This window comes from Saccopteryx leptura, chromosome 2, assembly GCF_036850995.1.
Source record: "Saccopteryx leptura isolate mSacLep1 chromosome 2, mSacLep1_pri_phased_curated, whole genome shotgun sequence".
In the NCBI taxonomy this organism is placed as follows: domain Eukaryota; kingdom Metazoa; phylum Chordata; class Mammalia; order Chiroptera; family Emballonuridae; genus Saccopteryx; species Saccopteryx leptura.
Window position 1 is genome coordinate 335,553,978 of NC_089504.1, and position 20,678 is coordinate 335,574,655.

The window sequence follows — 20,678 nt, forward strand, 5'->3', positions numbered from 1 at the left end:
CAAAAGCCATGTTCATTATCTGTCCAGGACTGAGCTGTCACAAGGGCACGCGGGCCTACCCAGCTGCCTCACTCGCGGACGTCTTTCCAGTTCACCCTCGGTGCCCTCAGGTACCAGGAAAGGGTAAGGAGCGTTGGGGAAAAGGTTGCTCTCTCAAGAAGAATCGGGTTAGAACCCCACCTCTTTGGCAGGCTGCTAATGAGGAAAAGGGTGACTGGGCTGGACTGGGCGTAGGCAGCGCGGAAGGGCGGGAGCGGTGGGCTCACATTAGCAGGGCAGTGCTTCCCCTGAGCCGGCGGCAGCGCGGGAGACTGTACTCTGCGTCTGGATCTTCTGCGCCTTTGCTTGACACTTTACGGTAAGCCGCTCCTCCCGCGCCCCCGCCCCCAGGCGCGCGCGGCGATCCCTGGCGCCGACGCCAGGCGCTGGCCGTGGTGCTGATTCTGTCAGGTGCTGGCGGCGGCGGTGGCGGCCCCGTTCCCTCTTCCCGGCCGGACCCTTCACTGTCCCCCGCGCTCACGCCCCATCGAGTCCCCCCGCCCTCCCGCCGCGATCCCGACCCAGGGCGCAGATACAACCAACATCATGCTCCCGGAAGCCCTGCTGCTGCTGCCCTCGCTGCTGGCGCTCCTGGCTCACGGTAAGGGACCCCGGCGTCCGGTGGCAGGACGAGGCGAGGACAGGTCCCACAGTGGGAGGGGAGAACTGTCCCGGTGCCCAGCTCCGCTCATCTCGCTCCCCAGCCCGGGCACCGTGCTCCGCCGGCTGCGCTGCTCCCACGCCTGCCGAGCCGGGTGGGGCGCAGGCTCCGCGGGCGGGAAGCTGTCGCGGCTCCCGCCATTCGCGCCGGGCCGAGACCTCGCCTTTAATCATCTCCCCGGATCTAATGGGATTTCTCTGCTGCAATTCATCACGCCACCCTCTCCCCGCACACGCTCGCGCTCATCCGCGCCTAGGAACGCCGGGGCGCATGCTGGAAGGGAGGCCACAGGGCGATGAGTCTGGACCGTCCTGTTCGCGGCCGGCGGTCCTGCCTTACCTGCCGAGCTCCAAACTTCGCTCGACTTGGCTGTCGGTTCCGGGGCCTCACTGCGGAAGGACGGGGCGGGATGGCGGCTGGACCTGGAGTTGGGACTTCGCTTACCTTTCTCGGTCTTGGCGCTGCCACGCCGGAGTCGGAACCTAGAGTACAATTCCAGGGGAAAGTCGGGGGCTCCGGGGCCCCGTATCCGGCTCCTCGCTCTGCCCTAGGCTACAATAGCTGAGGTCCTGGGATAGATACTTTGTCCTCCGAGGTCCTTTCCTTGAGCGCGCGCGCGCGCGCGCGCGCACACACACACACACACACACACACACACACCCGCACACACACCGCACACACCGCAAACGGCCAGAGCTCTTTCTCCTTCCGCGCCAGCCCTCCTCGGCTCTCTCCCACCCTACGTGGGAAGACTCGTCGCGGGAAGACCTGCAATACACCCTACCGCCCAGGACCCCTCTTGCAGTCCCATCTCCAACTTCATCGGTCCGGGGTTGATGGAAGCGTGGTCTTGGAGTGAGCAGTAAGGGAGTATTGGGGAGAAGTTGGGGGTTCTGTGCCTTTGAAACGAAAGGTTTCCAAGCATCCACGGGATCTGCTGCCCCGGCTCTAACAAGCACTCGTCAAAGCTATCGACGCCCAGCTCCTTCTTCCACTGCAGCTGGGTGGGCTGTCGGGATGGCTGGGACCTTGCTTGAAGTTGGGACCCGCTGCCTCTTGCAGTATGGTTTGTAGCGCCTGATTGGGGGGGGGAGGGGGAGGACATGTAGAAGCTTCTAAAACCTCCTTGCTCAATCTTTCCAAGACGCGTTGGAAGTCAGGGCAGCGGGGTCGGGACCAGAGTGGGCCCCTGGATGGCACTTTTCTTCACTCTGTGTCCCCAGTGACACAGAAACCCTCTCTGAGCCTCTGGCTGGGGTGGCACTCAGCCCTGTGTCCTCACCCCACCCCTGGTTGACCTCGATGGGTTCGTACTTGGTGGCAAGAATTCAGAACCCTGTGTTCATGCTGGGAGATTGTAGTTCCTTAAACCCCACCCCACCTGGGGCAGGGGGGGAAGGGAGGTAAGCATCCTGGCCGAGCTGTCCAAACATGTTCCTCAAAATTCTAGACCTGTCTTGTGGTCCAGCCAGGATCTTTTGCTGGACAGTTCCCCTGGGACACAGGACCTGTAATCTGGAGCCTTTGTGTGTGAGTGTAATCAGGGCCCAGCATGTCTGGATCTAAGTGTGTCTGTGCTTCAGGAGGTCTGGATGTTAGGTGAGAGCTCAGCAGCAAGCAGGTGTGAGGAGTGTGTAAGACTGCTAGTGTGCAGTGCAGCCTTTGCCAGAGAGCTCCCTGCAGGGCTGGGCTAAGACTGCTTTTGGATCTCCAGGAGGATGGCTGGTGGAGTCTAGGGAGCCCTCCTAGGGGTGAGAATGTGAGTGTACACTCTGTAGCTAAGGGTCTGTGTATCACCAGCCAGTGTCCCTTCCTGACCTGCCCCGACCTCTCCAACACCCGTGGGGCCGCTCCCCCAAAGGATATGTGGGGTAGGGGAATGTCTGCTGGGGAAGATCTTTATTTTCCCTCCTTAAATGAGAAAAGGAAGCAGCCCTGCCATGCCAGGCCTAAGTAGAGAGAGCTTGCATGTGGGCTTGTCCTGGCATGCTCTGCCCTCCCAGCAGGCCTGCAAGGTCCCAGTTTATGGACTACTAAGTCATCTCATTGGGAGGCCATCTCTGGGTTATCTAGAGGCTTCAGCCAAGCAAAGGCAGACGGCTGGTGATAAAGGCCGACGGGCTGTGAGCCTCTGTGATGCAGGCGGTGCATTCTGCAGCTTTGTGGCCTGAAGAAGGGCCCTCAGAGCTTTGCTCACACAGAGGTGAAAGGACGCAGGCCATGGGATACAGCTGGAAACAGTCCAGAATTGAGAAGTGGAGGCCGAAGGCATAGGAAGAGATTGTGCTGGGCCAGCCTCCCATAGATTTAGTCCTTTGGGCTGACTGTTCCCAGGCATGAGAAACGCCCAAGGCCACCAGTCACTCCCAACCTGCGGCCAGTGCTCAGAAGATCCTGCTACAAGTAGAGATGAAAATGGTGTGGGAGGGGCAGCACGTATCCTGGCCTGTTGTGTCAGTTTAACAATTTTTAATGAACAATTACCTTTAGTCATTCTCCTAATTTCTGAATATCAATAAAGTTAATTAAACTCTGCATATGTGAATGTCGCCTGGGGAGACTGTGAGGGTGGAAATGGCAGCGACCAGGGTGCAGTTGAGTCTCTAGGAGCAGAGGCTGCTTCCATAGCTGTGTGACCTTAAACTGGATGCTACACCTCTCTGGACTCTGACTGTCTGGTGGAAAGAGGGAGGAAGAGGATAGTAAGTAAGGGTTCCTCATTCTGCCAAGAACTGGGGGATGGTGTCTGGGAGGCAAGGCCTGGAGGGGGAAGGAAAGGAGGAGGAGAGCTTGGCCTCCAGGAGCCTCAGAACCATAGCATTAACAAACCAGAGCTGCCTTAACCGAAAATGGTCATTGCTGCTTCCGGCAGACTCTGTGCTAGGCACAGGGTTCTGTGAGTACTTCCCGAGTCTGGGGGCTACAGCCAAAGCCAATACCAGGCCCTGCTCCCTGTCCTCTAGCCTGGCACTTTGGAGTCAGGAAGTGGAAGCTGGGAACAAGACTCCATGGGAGTCAATCTAGAGTCCACCCAGAGCCCCCGGGGTTGGCCTGATGGGCAGGAGGCTCCTCTGTGCTTCTGAGACTGGAGGTCCTAGAAACTGCCATGGACTGGAGAGGAATTATGGGTTGGTTTTTGCCCCTCACAGACCTAAGCTCATCAGGCTTGGCAGGCCCTGGCAGCAGTCCCAGCCTCCTCAGCAGGGTGGCAGCTTAAAATGCCTTGGGGACACCATGGGGAGTTAATGGGGATCAGGAGACATAGGGGCTGGGCTTAATTAGAAACTGGGCTTAATTAGAGCTTCCCTACCCCTCCCACCTTGGCTGCCTGAATGGTGGAGGGCATATCAGAAAGCCTATTTTGTTAGCCCCTCCCTCCACCCAGCCCTAGGTGCCCAATCCCTCCAGTCCCCTCCCACCCGCCTTGTTCCCAACTCTCCAAGCCTTTCAGGCCCCATTTGCCAGGTTGAGCTCTGCTCAGCAAAGCTGCGCCCCCACCTGGGCAGAGCTATCAGAGCTAGGCACCCCACTCACCAAACAAGAAAAAGGGTGTGGAAAAGGGCTGATAGGTAAGGGCTACTTTAGTAAAGGGAACTCTCAGCCCAGCTGGGTAAGAGCCCAGGCTCTCTGTGTGACCTTAGACATGCTTCTGCCCTCTCCAGGTCTCTAATTCCTAGAACATTCAATGTAAAGTTGCACCAAGCTGGTGGTTGCCAAGCCCTGAGACCACATCAGGATCTCCAAGGGTTGTCGTCATGCTGCTTTCTGGGTCCCCAGCTTCCTCTCAGGAAGGAAGAGCCAGGATCTATATGTAAGAGACTGGGGGTGAGGGAGCAGCAGAAAGCAATGTTGCCAGCCCTGGTCATCAGCTGAGAGGTGGACAGCAGGCACTAGGAGGTCTTCAGGGACTCTTCCAGACTAATTCTAGCAGGAAGCCGACTCACCCAGCCAGACCAAGCAATTTCCCAAACTAGCCATGTTCTCAACAGCTCTGGGCTCTTGCCATCCCTTATGCCTGAAATTCTTTTCCCCTCCTCTGCCTGCCTCACTCCACCTCATACCTCAGGTCTGGGCTTAGCTGGCACTTCATATAATTCTTTGGCTCTATGGTTTCTCAAAGGAAGCCTCACCTGACCTCCAGTGAGGGTCAGGGGATTCTCCTGTGCTCCCACCATTCCCTGGCTTTCCCCACAAAGGTACCCATCTTGTTGGCTCATGAGCACCCGATTGCATGATGGTCCTCTCCAGGAGCAAGACTGAACTCAGAAAGGAGGCCACCGAGTCTGTTTTGCTCACCCCCACTATCTTGGGCAGCTCCAGAATTCCTATTTGGAAGAAGTTTAGGGTCAGTTGCCTGTTCAGAAAGGAGAGGTGGGTACATGACAGCTGAGACTGCTTCTTGAAGCTGAATTTGCATAACAAGCGCACTATTTTTACAAAGATTGTGTATGTTAGGACTTTTTTTTCCCTTTCCTAAGGATTGGCCAATTATCCCAACTGTAAATTATAGCTTTTGCTTAGTTTTTTCTTTCCACAGATTAAGCTGTCATGCTGTCAGCCTGAAGTGGCTTGGAGGTAGGGTGCTGATGACCATTCCGAGAGGACTAAAACCTTTCTCCTGCCATTTCTTGCTGCTACCACAGCTTGTGTCCCCAGTGGCAGAGCCTCACACAGGGCAGACATTAAATACATGTTGAATAAATTTACGAGAGTTGCACAGGTAGACAGTGGCAGAGTGAAGCCGGGGGCCCAGGCTTTGTGACTCCCTTCCCCAAAACCTACCCACCACCACGGCTGGCTGAGAAGGGGTGCCCTGTATGAACTTAACGAATGAGGTCAGGGGGAGGCAACCTTATGCCTTCTGGCTTCATAAGTCCCCACATCTATCTCAGCTTCAGACACCCTCACAGTGCTTACAAGGACCCACATGAAATCTTGGGAACTGCTCTGAACCTGTCATGTTCATAAAGGGAAAGGTGGGAGCCAAGTTATTATCCAGGACCACAATTTATGTCCACGATCTTTCACATCTTCTTAATGAATGGTCCCTGGGGTACAACCATCTACGGTTCATTCATTCATTTCACAAACATAATTGAAGTGTGAGGTAAGGTATGGCCTAGAACCCTCAGAGGCCAAGCCTCCTACATGCTTTTTCTATTTAATAGAATAAGAGACTAGTTATCTCTACTTTATAGATGGGAAACTGATTCTCAGAGAGATTAAGTCAGTCATCCTGAGCTTCACAGCCAATAAGCTACAAAACTACTCTAAACTGCCTGCCCAGTATGCAAAACCTGGCTGTCACCAGCACTAATCCACTCCCCCAGCCTGAGGCAGAGCCTAGTCGAGGCAGATGGGAACCCAGGAGAGTATCATTATCCTAATAATAACAATAAAACAATAATAAAACAGCAGCAACAGTAATAGCAAACATTTATTAGGCACCAAGTATGTGCCAGGCACTGTACTAACTGTTTTATATACATTAGCTCATTTAGTCCTCATATCATCTCTATCAGATAGAAGCTATTATCTGCATTTTATAGGCCAGTTCAAGCCCATGTTGTCAGACCCAAGACATAAATGTCCCCTTTCTTCTAGCACATTTCTTGTGATGACAGTAGCTTATCTTCTAGATGTCTATCCTCAGTCCTTACTGCTATAGATTAGAAACATTTTATCTTGCTCAGACCTTAGTAGCAAAGAAATAAAACTTCCTTTATAATACTTGGAAACTAGAGTAGAGCACAGGGCTGGGAGTCAAAGGAACCCTGAATCTTGGCCCAGAGGTTAGTGACCTTGGGTGACTCAACTCATTTTTTTATAGATTTTATTTATTGATTTTAGAGAGAGGAGAGAGAGAAAGTGGGAGGGTGAAGTGAGAAGCATCAACTCATAGTAGTTGCTTCTCATATGTGCCTTGACCGGGCAAGCTGGGGGTTTCTGGTGACCTCAGCATTCCAGGTCCACAGTGGATACCTCATCCACAGTGCCCACACAAGTCAGGCTTGGATGACTCATTTTCTCACCCTTTAGGGGCGTTGGTGAATGAGAGGACCAGTCACTCCAGTCTTGGCATCCTGAGCTGCCCCCCACCCAATCACCTCAACCCACCTGAGGCCCAGCCCCCGGGTGGGAAGACCCAAGCTTGCCTAAATCTCAGCTTCTAGATAGAGTTGAATGCCAAGACTGCCCCAGCTTCCCTTCACCTGCCTACCTGCACCCAACTGCCAGCCCTGGGAGGGGAAGGTGGATCGATTCTGAAGCCGCTGGCAGTGTTGTTGGCCATTGATTGTTGAGATTTCTCGGCGGGCTCTGGAGCAAACAAACCTGCTGCTTCTCCAACAACAATCCAGTCCCCGGCTGCAGAGTCCGCAGACTTGCTGGCAGGCAGGCTGGCAGGCAGGCTGGCAGGAAGGGGTGGGGTGGGAGGTGCTAGCTAGGCCTAGCAGGGACAAGAGGCTCTGCTGGGAGACAAAAAGGAACTGAGTAGGTATTGGGGGTGGGGGCTGGGGCAACCGAGAGAGTGGGTGAGGGTGCTAGGGTGAACCCTCGACCCTGTGTATACTTTGTATGTCTATTGTTTTTGCTCAGGCATTTTTTTTCATCTGGAAGCAAACATTTATTTTATAGGCAAGAATAACTTTGATAATAAAGATAAAGAAAGCTTTGAAACAACATGATGAGACACAACAGTCACGTTCAGGCATTTTTCCTTACCTAGAATGCCATCCTGAGTCCTTTGGCTTATTTCAGTTCTCCCACACCCTCTTTCCCTGATCATTAAGCCCAGAGGGCTTTCTCTATCCTCTGAACACTAATTATCTCCCAATCAGGAACTTAGCCTGTCCATTCTTTATCCACCCATACATTCTTCATTTTATTCAGCACCTATCAGGTGCTTTTATAGGCAGGAATACAACATAATCCCTGCCCTTTAGGAACTCAGTTGAGCGGGGGAGCTGCCTTCTTAATAAGCTCAGCTGTGACTGCCTCCCCAGCTAAATCAGGGACCCTCTGATTTTAATTAAATGAGATTCAAATGAGATGTCAGCAGCACCTACATGACCCAACAATTCACCTTCATAAGAACAAGAGATCTCTGGGCCAGGGACTGCCCTGGGACTGTTTTTTATCTGTAGCAAGTCACCTTATATTTTGGGTCTTTGAGGGTCCAACAAGCTTCTGGGATCCTAGGGCCAGGATATCCTGGGTTCCTTCCATAACAGCTCTTTCCATCTCTGCAGGGCTTGGGTGTCCCCCTAATCCCCCAACAAGGCAGAGCAGGTGCAGGGCCCCTAGTGCCACCAAATCGTATATGTTATGTTTCCAAGCAGTAGGTCTCTCCCCTCCTGCAGTGCAGTCCCCAGGGGCCCAGCCAGAATCCTGTGCCCTGGCATTAACCTCACCATATCCCCCAGAGGCCCACTCCTCCCTTCCCCACGAGCTCCTCTCTCTACCCTCAGGACCCTCTTTCTAGCTGGTCACTGGCTGGGAGGGCAGAACTGTGAAATGTGCCTGAACCACAGATCACCACCCTCCACAGATGCTCATTTGCATGCTGTTTTACCCCCCTTTGCATGCTGGCTCCTTATTAAAGGCACAGAAGCAGACCCTGCCCCTTCACATTTCCAGTCCAGAGCTCTCCTCCCCTCCATAGCTTCTTCCTCCCTCCCTCCCAGCCTAGCAGCTGAGCACCAGCTCCTTTGTCCCCCAAGCAGCCACCTGCTGAGTGTCTGGCCTGGGTCCCACCAGCCAGCAGGTGCCTAGAGAGTCCCAGAGCCTGGGAGGGGGCAATGTGGAGAGCCAAGTTGTGGCTCAGGGAGGAGAGTGCAGCCCCATAGGAAGAACATAATTAGAAGAGTACTAGTCAGGGAGCCAGGACCCCAGGGTTTAAACCCAATACTGGCTCTTGCCTTGGGCAAATGACCTTGGGCAAGTTGTGTGCCTCAGTTTCCTTGAGATTCATGGTGCTTGTTCCACCTCTTTCACAGAAGAGCACCAGCATCAAAGGAAATCAGAGCGATTGATTGGTGGCAGGAAAAAACCCAGAAGCCCTGCTTAAGGGGAGGGACCTCCAGTAGCCAGAGCTGTCCAGCACCAGGAGGGGCTGCTTTTCAGGTAGTCACTGAAGGGGCTGGGTCAGAAGCTGGGGGAGCCCAGGGCTGGACTGTTGAGACGAGACAGCTGGCCAGGCCTGCCCAGGAAGGTGAGACTAGCAGTGCAGAGGATGAGGGTCGGGTTCAAGGTGCTTCTTAGGGCCTCCACCTTGGCTCACTGCTCTGCTGGACGTTGTCTTAGATATCGTTTACATCCAGCAAGGGGATGTGCTGGTAATTTGAAACATCTGGTCTGGCAGCTGGCCCCCACCTGTTGTAAGGCCCTATTTTCTGTCTGGTTAGAGGAAAAGGGGGAGATGAAAGAGTCACATTCTTTTGAGGATAGAAGAGCCCCTGGCATCTCCAGGCAAAGGTGGGAAGGTGGGAACAAACAAGGCACGCACAAGAGACCATTTGTGCATTTGCTTCTTCGGCCTCCCTCGTCCTCCTTCCCTCACTGATTACTCAGTTCTTGCCAGTCTCCTGGCAGAGACTACCCCTGCCTTACTGGGTCTGGCTACCTCCCTCCCATGCCCCCTTCTTCCCTCTGCCTGCCAGCCAGACTAGGGAGAGACCCTCTGCTCAGGTTAGGGTGGTGCTCCTGAGGCTCCAGCCACCCAGATGGTGCTGTGAATCTAGTGTCTGTTGCATCTGCATCCCTAATGCTGCCTCTGGTGCCCCTGGTCCTGCCCTGAGCCTCAAGCAGAAGAGTCTGGAGGGGACAGGGTAAGAGGACTCTCAACTCAAGGTGTCCACATACCCAGACTGGCAGGTTCCTTGGAAGTCAAAGCAAGGTTAGGGTGAGGAAGAAGACTAAAGGGTTAGGGGTGCACAGCTGGGCCCATCTGGAGTTTCTAGGGATCTGGGGAAGAAGCCCCATATGTGCAGGTGGCCATGTCTGTGCATATCTCTGCCTGGCTTGTCCACATATTCCTGGGAGTTTGTGTCCATATGTCGCTACGTATCTGTGCCCTTCTGTCTCCGCATCTTGGGACTGTGGCCCTTGGTGTAGGCACAGCAGACCCCAGCTCAGGTCTATGTCTCCCCTCCCCAAAGCCCTCTCCACTCTCTTGCTCCGCACTCTTGGGCTCTACTGACCCCTCAAGGAGATTCATAGCTGGAGCTACTGCTGCTATTTTTAACAGCTCTGCACCCCTTCCCTCCCTCCCTCAGCTTGCTGGGGAGGTCGAGGGCCTCACAGGCCGGGGTGCTGGGCAGATAAGGCCTTTTCCCCTCAGTCCGGCAAGGCCGTGGTGGCAAGGGGAGCCTGGGTGGTCTATAGGTGCAGGGCCCACACCCTGGTGCAGGTTAGGCTCCATTCTACCTGTCTGGGCTGGAAGGTTTCAGGCTGTCCTCCCGCTGCACCCCCCCCAAGTCCCTAAAGGCAGAGCTCAGGTCTCCAGTGGCTCTTCCCCACGCCGTTTAAACATAAGGATGGATGGCCTAGGACACCCCCACCTAAGCTAGAGAGGCAGAAAGGGGCTCAAAGTGTCGGGAAGTCAGAGACAGGGAAGCACACTTGGATGAGGCTACTATCCCCCAACCCTCCCATCCCCCTCTGGAGACCTCTTGTACTGCCCTGGCTCTTTTCAGAGGTGTTTCAGGTCCCTGCTACAGCTCACTCTGCCGAAGGTCACCATTAGAGCCCTTTGCCCTCCAGAACTTTGGCGCTTCTGGGCTCTTCCCCATCACTGTCCCAGCTGATCTAAAAACTGGCACCAGCTGGAAGGGGTAAAGTACAGCAGTTCAAGGGGTCTGAGCCTAAAGGCCAAGAAGGAAGGCAGCCCCGGCCCCCCTCAGAGCCAGGGTCTGCCCTCTGGGCTCAGGCTGCCCTCGCTTTCCTACAGAAACGGAGTCTTTTGTTGCTACATCTGTCCTTCCAAATGTTTCTTTTCTTTTCTTTCTTTCTTTCTTTCTTTCTTTCTTTCTTTCTTTCTTTCTTTCTTTCTTTCTTTCTTTCTAAATTCATTTTAGAGAAAGAGAAAGACAGAAGAGGTAAGGAACAGGAAGCATCAACTCCCATATGTGCCTTGACTGGGCAAGCCCAGGGTTTAGAACCAGCAACCTCAGCGTTCCAGGTCTATGCTTTATCCACTGCGCCACCACAGGTCTATCTGTTTCTTAAGCTGAGCAGGATAGGGGTAACCCTAGGTCAGCCTCCTGGGCTTATGGTGGCCCAGCTAAACCACCTCTCTCAGCTATCTGATCCTATTTCTTTATCTGTGGGAGGGAGAAGATTAATCAGATAGCGTAGGTGAGTGGGCCACCAGGGCCTGGCACACATTAGGTGCTGAAAAATGTTAAATCTCTCCCTAGGTCTTTTTCTCACACCTCCATCCCCCATCTCCCACCCGTGCCACCCCCAAGCACATGCACATACATGTACACTTGCATAATCACGTGCATGCACACACACACAGCCAAGCACGCCAGATGCTCAGCAAATACTGACCAGCAGATGGAGAAGAGACTGGGGTCTTGTGCCATACAGAAAGGAAGTAGCAAATCAACAGAGCCCGGTCCTCCTCCTTGCTAGGCCCCCTCCACCCTTAGCACTACCCACCATGAAGCTCCATTAGCCCCTGGGTTTGGGCAGTGATAATAGAGGGGCCGTGACTCTTTGTCCCACCCACCCAGAGGTGGATTTAACGGCAGGCGCACCAGGCGCACACCCTGGGCCCCAACTTCTGAAGGACCCTACAAAACCACAACTTGACACTTTTTTCTTTTTTCTTTCTTTTTTTTTTTTAATTTGTTTGTTGGTCGGTTTGTATCTCAAGATACCACTGTATTTTTTATTATTATTATTCATTTTTAGAGAGGAGAGAGAGACAGAGAGAAGCATACTTGGGGGGAGGAGCTGGAAGCATCAACTCCCATATGTGCCTTGACCAGGCAAGCCCAGGGTTTTGAACCGGCAACCTCAGCGTTTCCAGGTTGACGCTTTACCCACTGCACCACCACAGGTCAGGCGACACTTTTTTCTAATGTAAGGGGCCCAATATTTTCTTCTGTGCCCGGGGCCTCAACCGACCTTAATCTGCCTCTGCACCCACTCAAAGACGTTCTAAAAAGCCAATAAAAAGCCAGACAGCCTCTAGAAGGCAAGAGAAGCCCAAGGTCACACAGCCTGTCAGTGGTAGACTCACCTTCACGCCGAAGTCAGGGCTCTGCCAAGGCCTCGCCAGCCTCCTCAGCTCTCACAGCTAAGAACAGACACTCTGGTGACCTCCGGGGAAGAGAAAGCCCACCTCAGCATTAAGGACCAGGGCAGCCCAGGGGTCTGGCCTCAGAGCTCCTCCATCCCTAGCCAATTCCTCCAATATACCTCCTTCCAGATGCAGCTGACAAAAGCAGCCATAGGGAAAAGGTCATAGGGTCAGGGAGGTGACTTCGGCCGTGGTGCACAGAACAAGCCTCTTCATCTGCCCTATTAAAGACTCCAGAATCTTGGGGCTACCCCAAAATCATTCATCTCAGAGGTGGACACAGGTGCTGGGAACAACCTCAGTGGTGTTGGCTTTTGAATTTCAGAGTGGGAGCTGGGAGGAGGCAGTAGCCCAGAGATACTGGTCAGGGGCCCAGAATAGTACCTGCCCTGGCCCCTAACAGCCCTGTCTTGCTGGGCTCAGTGGGAAGGAGTGTCCTTGACAGATTCCTGGAGCTGGTCAAGAGCAGAGGACGGAAGAGATGGTTGCTGCTCCCTAGATCACCCATCCCCAACATTAGGGACAGGAGAATGCAGTTCCCAAGTCCAGGGAGAATGCAGTTCCTGCCTTCACAACCTTCCTCTTCCTAGCTGACATTTCCAAGGTTTTTCATTCAGAGAAATACGGTCCTTGCTGTGAACAAAGTGGTGTTAAGAGAGGGCCTCCCTGAGCACCGGCCTTGTCTCTTCCTTGCCCTGGCCATACTACTGAGAGTTGGCATAATCGGTGGAATATGGCTGACTGATTAGTTCCCTGGCAGGTGAGGGAGGGGGTGCCAAAGGAGGCCCCGGCTGTTCCGCTACTTCCAGCTTGCCCAGGAGTGGGGGTCAGTTCTACTGCCCTCACCTCCAAGGCCAGCGCCTTTCTCTTCCCAAATCCTACTGCAGGCCCCCAGCGCCAGTGCCACCTGCCCAGCCCCAGGAACTATGGGCAGGCAAGGGCAGGGCCCCCAGGGCCCCAAGGCCAGCAGGCAGGCGGCAGGGGTGGTGGTGGTGGTGGTGGAACAAACGCAGAGCTGCAGGGAAGGTGTACAGCGCAGCAGGTGATGCTGTAGCAGAGACCTCATTAATCACCTCTCCAGACCCCAGCTCTGCAGAGGCAAGACCATATTAGATTTTAAATTGGAAAGCGAAGCATGTGGCAGTTAGCTGGGAGTCCCCTCTACCCTGGGCCCCCCCCCCCCCGTCACAGTCTCATGGGAGGGTGGGGCAATGGGGAGAAGTGGGGGGAGGTGCTCCTCCTCCCCCCATGCACCCAGAGCCTGAGAGATTGTCCAGGCCACATGGCCCCAGGAAGGATGAGGTTAGGGTCCATGAAGGCAGCAGACTGAAAAGGAGCAGCTGTTTTGGGAAGAAGCACATCCTTTCTGGGAGCTAGGGCCTTTCGGGGTGAGGACTGTGGGAAGCCAGGTTCCAAGGTGTGGTGAAAATGGGCAAGGACAAATAGTAACGACTTGTGGGCCATGCATGTGTTTGAATCTAAACACACACGCGTGTGCTCATGTGTACACATGGGACCACAAACTCACACATGCACACACACATGCTCCTATGAAGCAGCAACTCAATGCAGTAGGAATTTTGAGCCCAGGCTATGAAACAGGCAGACCCAGTTCAAACCCTTAATTCGCCACTTTTCTCCTATAAGAACTAGGATGATCGACTTTGCCTCTGAGCGCCAGTTCCTTCACACGTAAAGTGTAAAATATGGATTATAAGCACAAAAGGCTGCCACTCTGGATGGAAGATGGCTCTCTAGGTGGTCCATGCCTGACCCATAGCAGGTACTCCGTAAATGTGAGTGTCCTCCCCTGGCCCCAAGCTCCCCTGGCCCCAAGCTCTGGGGCTGCCCCCGGGGGCACTAGGGTGGTGGCCAAACCAGGTCCCTGTACTGGGCACTGACTGGGCAGTGAAGTAGGAGCAAGTCAACCTAGCACCGCAGGAATCATCACAGAACATTCACACACCCTGGCCCAATCTTGGGCCAAATCACACAAGGCCAAGCTGTTCCTGGCTGTCCTTAACCCATAAAGTCCTCCTAAACTGTCTCTGCCTGAGTGCCCAAAATTGCCCATTAAATACCCCATCCTTCAGAATACAGGGCTCAGCCACGGCTAGGAAGCAAACGTCGTTTGATGGGAGCCACTAATCCTCCCTGAGGAGTGAATGGCTGAGAGGCCCAGCTCCCTGGGGCCTTTATAAAACACTTAAGTCCCAGGGTTCCTTGTCATCGTTTCCTCACCAACCCAACTCCCCAATTTTCCCAGGCCCGAAGAGGAGAGCAGACACTGCCACGCCATCTTTACTGCTGTGGGACCCCCACTCGAGGCTCTTCCTTCTGAGAGGTGGTGAATAATGCACAGGTTGAGAGGTTTTATTATGAAGCTGAGCTTTCCACTGTGGCAGCCACTAACCACATGAGGCTATTTAAGTGTAAATTCACTAACATGAAATAAAATGTTAAATTTATTTCTCAGTCTCACTAGCCAGATTTCAAGTGCTCAATAGTCGTATGTGGTTACTGGTTCTGATATCGGACACACAGATACAAAACATTTCCATCATTGCAGAAAGTTCTATTAGACAGCACTGTTCCAGGCTGCCCAACCTCTGGGTTTGATTCTGATATATCCAAACCTGTAACTTGGGATCGGCACAACTGGGTCCCAGTTTCTTCATCTATAAAATGGGATAATAAAAGTTCCTATCTCACAGAGTTATTCTGGGGATTAAATGAGTTAATTCTGGTAAAGCACTTAGAATGATGCTGGGCATGTGGTAAATTCTCAGTAAATAGTAACATTCAATATTTTTATTCACAGAGTCCTTTAAGGCTCACGAGATACTGAAATATGAGATTTGATATGACCCTTAGATACTTATTCCATTTTAGTGTTGGGGAAATGGAGGCTCAGGTTGGGGAAGTGATTTGCACAGAGAGCCACTTCCTGGCTGTCAGCCATTGCCCCCACCCAAGCTCTCTCCTACTAGCAAGAAGACCCCCAGCCCTGGAAATGCTGAAGCCCAGGGTTACCCAACACCCCAATCCAAGATGGTGGGAGAGCTGGCTGCCCTAGCAGCTCAGGAAGCAGTGTGTGCTCTATCCCTGGAGGTATGCCCATCGATGCTAGATGGCCCTGAGCGCTGGAGAATTCATGCTTCAGAACAGTTGGGCCAGATGCTCTCCAAGCCCCGACATCCTCGGTCCCAGCCCTGCCTCATGGTTGGCATGTGACCTGGGACTCAGTTTCCTCCTGCATAAATGAGGGAGGGATGAGATGTTCACAAAGGCTATAAGGATTCAGATTCTGGGATCAACCACTTCCTTGCTGGGAGCCAAGAGGAGATGCCCCCCTTCATATCTACACTACAGACAGACTGTCAGGGACTGAACAAGAGAGGGTAGTAAGAGGGTGTGTTGGGAGATGGTCAGTGGCAGGGGAAGGGAGGTTATTCTGAGGCCAGGGGACCCACCTGCTTGTGCCAGCAGATACTTTTCATCAGTTACCAGTTGGGGCTGTACTGGGACACTGCCAAGGGGCGGCTGGTCATCTTCTCTCTGCAGGACCTCTCCCTGCCTGCCCCTACCCACCCCTGCTGGCCAAGGGCCAGGAGCATTAGGGAGCAGAGAGCCTTCCTAGTGTGCGGACGGGCAGAATCCTAGCTTGGAAACTGTGTGCCCCAAGTCTATCCTTCATGTGCCTAGCACCAACGGTCAGCATTTGTGGGCAAATGTAGTAAGAGAGAGATGCCTTGAGCTGGATCCTTGCCTGTAGATGCAAGTTATACATGTGCTGAGGTCCTACCAGGAGGTCAGAGCAGGAAGCTCTCGTCACTCACTGGGCCAGGCAGGGATGTCTCCCCAGAGGAGGGATAGGAGCTGGGCCTGGTAGGATGAGAAGGATTTGAAGAGACAGAGTAGTGAGCAAATGGGCCAGAAAAGGGAAGGCACCTGGCCTGGAAGAGAAAATTCCTTTGAGTGTATCTCTGTGCCCACCCCAACCACTGCCCCTCCAGGACACCATCAGGACCTCCTTCCCCATCACCCTAAGATGTGGGGCTACCAGTACAAGTGCCCTCAGATAGTGGTGGCCAGGCTGGTGGGGAGATGGTTGGGAGGTCCCAGAAGCTACAGCTGAGGGCCATGGAGGCAGTGAACAGAGCTTAACATTGGCGCTTCCCAGCTCTGGATTCTGTTCCCAGGCTTGCCATTCATTCACTGTGTGACCTTGGACAAGTTAATTAACCATTCTGGGCCTCAGTGTCTTTATCTCTGGAGATAATGACCCAAAACCTCCTGGAGTAAGGGGAGGATAAGAGATGACATGTGAGGGTGCTAGGTGCATGGTCGGCCCAGTCAGCACTGAGTAAAAGCAGCCGCTCCCAGCCCCAGCTGCCTGGCTCCACACCACAGGAATTGTCCTTTCTGGCTCTGTGCTGTCTGCTAGGTAACCTTGGAGAAACCACATCCCAGTTCTGGGTCTCAGTTTCCCCATTGTCATATGGAACTTATATTGCCTTCCCTGTTACTACAAGAAGTCAGACAGCAGTAAACCTACCATAGATGCAGAGACGCTGTAGGGTTAATTATTTCAGTAGCACAAGGAGTTAGAAGGCTCTAGAACTGGACCTCGCCTAGGGCGTCTGGGATCCTATTTGGCCCTGCCAGCCTCCAGCTGGGGCCCCTCAATTCAGCAAGTAGGGCCGGCCCAGGGAAACTGTCACTGTGGAGACCAGGCTCTGGCTCTGGGGAACTCAGGCACTCTCACTCCCAGGGCCCCTCTTTCCTCATTTGAGCTCTGGGACAATGGGGGCCTGCAGGAGCCAGGCCCTCACTAATCCCCTATTAAAACTTGAAAGGGGCCAGGGAACCTCCAGAATAAACTCATTAACTTTTATGGGCTAATAAATAGATCCCATTAAATTCTCATTCTCCCTATGCTGGGCCAACTTAACCTCCAGAACCCAGAGGGGTGGGTTCCTTGCCCACTGTACCCCCCAAGCTCCCCCTGTACCCACCTGCTGTCATACAGCCCCCCCCCACCCCAGAGCTGGTGCTGCCACAAGGAGGGAATCAAGTCTGACATCTCAGAACTCTGGGTTCTCCTCTTGTGTCTACTTCCAAGGGTTCAGCAGGTTAGGCCCTGGAAGGGAATGACAGGCAACCCTTCTTGTCTTGGCAGAGGATGGGGCGGGGCTGGCAGACAAGAGCATATACCTGTCTAGATGTCCCTACTCCACAGATGAAGAAACAGAGGCACAGCCCCCTGCCTAGGTCGGACAGCTAGTGAGGCATAGATTCAGGATTGAGGTTTTTCTGGCTGTACAATGCAGAAAGATCTGCAGAAAAATAGCACCATGGGGACAGCCCAGTTGGCCCTGAGCTGGCATCTGGAGTTGTAAACTGTTGCCTGGTGCAGCAGTTCCCCCAGGCAGGGACACTGCATAAGGACCCTGACCCCTCATCATTGCCTCCACGCAGACCAATTCCAGCTCCACAGCGCCATGACCCTGGGCAGCCTCCCGGGCCTCACTGAGCACCAGCTTCTCCCTCTGTAAGACAAAGACTATAACAGTTACCTCACTGGATGCTTTGAAGAAAAGTCCCCAGTTGTTTTTCTTACCCTAAACGTCGACTAGACACCCCTCCCCCATTCCAATCCAAGTCTGTCAGGGGTGGGACACTCGGGTCCCCATCTCTACATTTACCCAGCTGTCCGGGGGAGGAGGAGGACAGAGCGGGAGGCCTCCGCTGGGAGGCCCAGGCTGGGGCTGAGGGGAGGGGTCCTCCGATCCCCAGAGGGGCAACAGGAGGTGGCACAGGCCAGGAGGCAAGAGAGAGAGAGAATCCACCGGGGAGGCATCCTGAATGGCTCATTAGTGCCGATGAAAGCCTTTTTTCATTTCGTCTAAATACTTTAAACAGGGCTCCCTCCGATGTCTATTTGCATAGCTTAAGAGCTAATGCAGGGGGAGGGCTCAGGCGGCTATGGGGCCACTCTAGGGCTGGGGACTGAGGGAGCTCCGGGCGCCTCTGCAGTGAGGATGGGGCAGTGGTGGGATTCAGCCGGTTAGCACTGGGTCGGTAGAACCGATACCTAATTTTTTTGGTGAGTTCGGCAAACCAGTTGTTAAAATGGCACTTGTAATCAGCGTTTTCTCTAAGGTGGGCGCCTGGGCAGCTGCCCAATGTAGAAATCACAAATTTACATTCTTTATTCCTTTTTAATGTTCATCTCCGCAACAACGTATTCTAAACACCTGTAGTAATGTTCATTCCGTCCATAGGTGAAAAAAAATTGATGGAACTATGCTTGTAATATTTATTTATTCATTTCATAAAATCCATTATACCTTTGATGAAATACTACATTTTAATTCCCTTGCATTTGTTACTTCAGTAAACAAACATATAACATAAAGAGAAAAAGTGCCATACAACCAGGGGGTGACAAGCCGTCATTGGAAATATCTTAAATAACAGTTTTATCGTTTTTTCAGGTATTATTTTAATATTTTTCATTAATAGTTTAAAACTCTTTCTTATAATAATCTAGTTTTGTGTGCCTCTTTTATTGTTCTTATTTAAGTATTAAATGCATGAAATAATAAACTACCTTCCAGTATATCTTTTTTTTATATACTTAAAGTGGTCAGTAGGGCAGAGAACCAGATGTTAAATTATTTGAATCCCACCACTGGATGGGGGTGCTGGGGAAAGGGGAGTGGTGTTCCCCAGCCCCAGCCCTCTGGGAGGATGCTGCAGCCCTGGATGGAGGGGAGAAGTACCTTCCTGTGTTCAGGCACTAAGCAGACTGGGCAGTTGGGGATCATCATGGGGACTGTCTTGCTGTGATCCAAGGCCCTGTCCCCCACAGACATGCAGGCCTGGAAGGTGGTGGTATTTTGGAGACATGGTGCAGTATTATCCTACACATCTTAGCCACAGAACAAGGAACTTGGTCCCCCAGAAAGGAGAAATCTCACTCTGGGCCAGCAACCTCCCCACCCTAGAGGCCTGCCTCTCCGTATTACCCTGGCAGGGGGCTGCCCAGCCTTGTTATTATGGCTTTTCCCTCGGTGCCCCTAGGAAACTGCTATTTAGAGCATTCAGATTCTCATAAAAACCCCTCCAAAGTGCCTGATTTACAGTCAATGACATGAAAACTTGCCTGGGTTTACATGATTTTTAAGTGGCAGAGCTGACATTTGAAGGAACCCGAGTATGTGTGACTCCATGCCTGGCCCTGTGGAGCAGTACTGTTTGGTCTCTGGTTTGGGCCCAGACTCAGCCGTCCTTTGAGCACGGGGTGGGGGCTCCCTGGGTCCCAACCCTGCTCAGGCTCAACTCACGGCCCAAATACCAGAAACTCTGATCCCAGCTCCACTTCTAACCTGCATAAGACTTTGGACAAGTTCATTCCTCTCTCTAGGTTTTAGTTTCCTCCACTGGCTCAAATGTTCTTTGCTGGGTAGCCCCAATCTCTTCTCCTGTGAAGCAGTCCGGTGTGGAAAGACTAAAGCTTTGAAGCCAGATCAGTGTAGGTTCAAATCCCAGCTCCACCACTGTGCCACTGGGCAAGTCCTCACCTTACCTCTCTAGGTTCTTTGTCTGTAATGAGGGGATAAGATTCTCTTTCCAGGCCTTGTCCAGTTAGCACCATTGGTTAGAGTGCAGCCCCGAAACACTACGGTTGCAGGTTTGATCACCAGTCAGGGCACATACAGGAAGTGACTACTGACTTCTCTCTGTCTCTCTAAAAAAATCAATCAATTAAAAAAATAGATTCTCATTTCATAGAGTTATAGTGTCAATTAAATAATATAAAATCTGGGAATAGCCTGACTCAGTGTCCGGCACACAATAGGTACCTGGTGAGACTGGGCATCTGGGTCCCTGACATCTCCTTCTGCTGTCCCCTGCATCACACACTCTCCCCCTTTGTCAGTCTCTGCACCTTTGAACTCAGTCAGCCCAGGCAGAGAAATGGGGGAGGGGGAGGGTCACAGGGCCTCAGGCTTCCGTCAGTTAACCAGCATGTCTGAAGATGCCCTTTCCCCAGAAATGGCCTGTCTCCCCAAGATTATCTTACCATCTCTGACAATGGGTGGCACCCTCTGGGACCAAGTGGTAGCTGATTGCAGAATCAATTTGCTCGTTTGATATGCTATCTCGATCCCATTTAACCAAGTGCTCAGTCCCCCTAGATAACACAATCAGTGCAATCGACAGTGAAGGGAGGTGCCCATTAGCTCTGCTCCATTGCCCGGCACCCACCTGGCAGCCGGCGGGAGGAGCTGTGCTCACTATGGTCCCTTCCTGAGAAAGAAGATCTCTTCATACTCCCTCTCCCAATGAAGAATCCCATAGGTACCTATCCTGGGAGCCACAGGCCCTATCTCTTATTAGGCAATCCTGGAAGGGGGCTCTGGAGTGCCAGGGGCTGGTGTGAAGGCTCCTTTTCCCTGTGCCATGCTAAGATCAGTCTCAGTTCACCTGGCAAAGACCATGTGACATCTGGGGAATGGGTAAAAACAGTAACCCTGTCCTGGCATGGCACTGCCTAGACCTACTATCACTGACTCAGGTGAAAGACACAGCATTGGCGACCATCTGCTCCAGGGGGTCTGGGCCTGGCTGGACATCTAGTTTAGGCACTGTGTTGTC

General features: G+C 52.9%; 1 protein-coding gene across 2 annotated transcripts in view; it reads left to right on the forward strand.

Annotated features, from left to right (window-relative positions):
* The first annotated feature begins 401 nt into the window (after positions 1-401).
* SEZ6 (seizure related 6 homolog) overlaps positions 402-20,678 on the forward strand; it is a 45,011-nt gene continuing 24,734 nt past the window's right edge. For both annotated transcript variants that reach the window (XM_066363645.1, XM_066363646.1), the window contains exon 1: positions 402-640. In XM_066363645.1, coding sequence (XP_066219742.1) covers positions 586-640 — 55 coding nt within the window. In that variant the 5' untranslated portion in view covers positions 402-585. The remainder of the gene's footprint in view (positions 641-20,678) is intronic.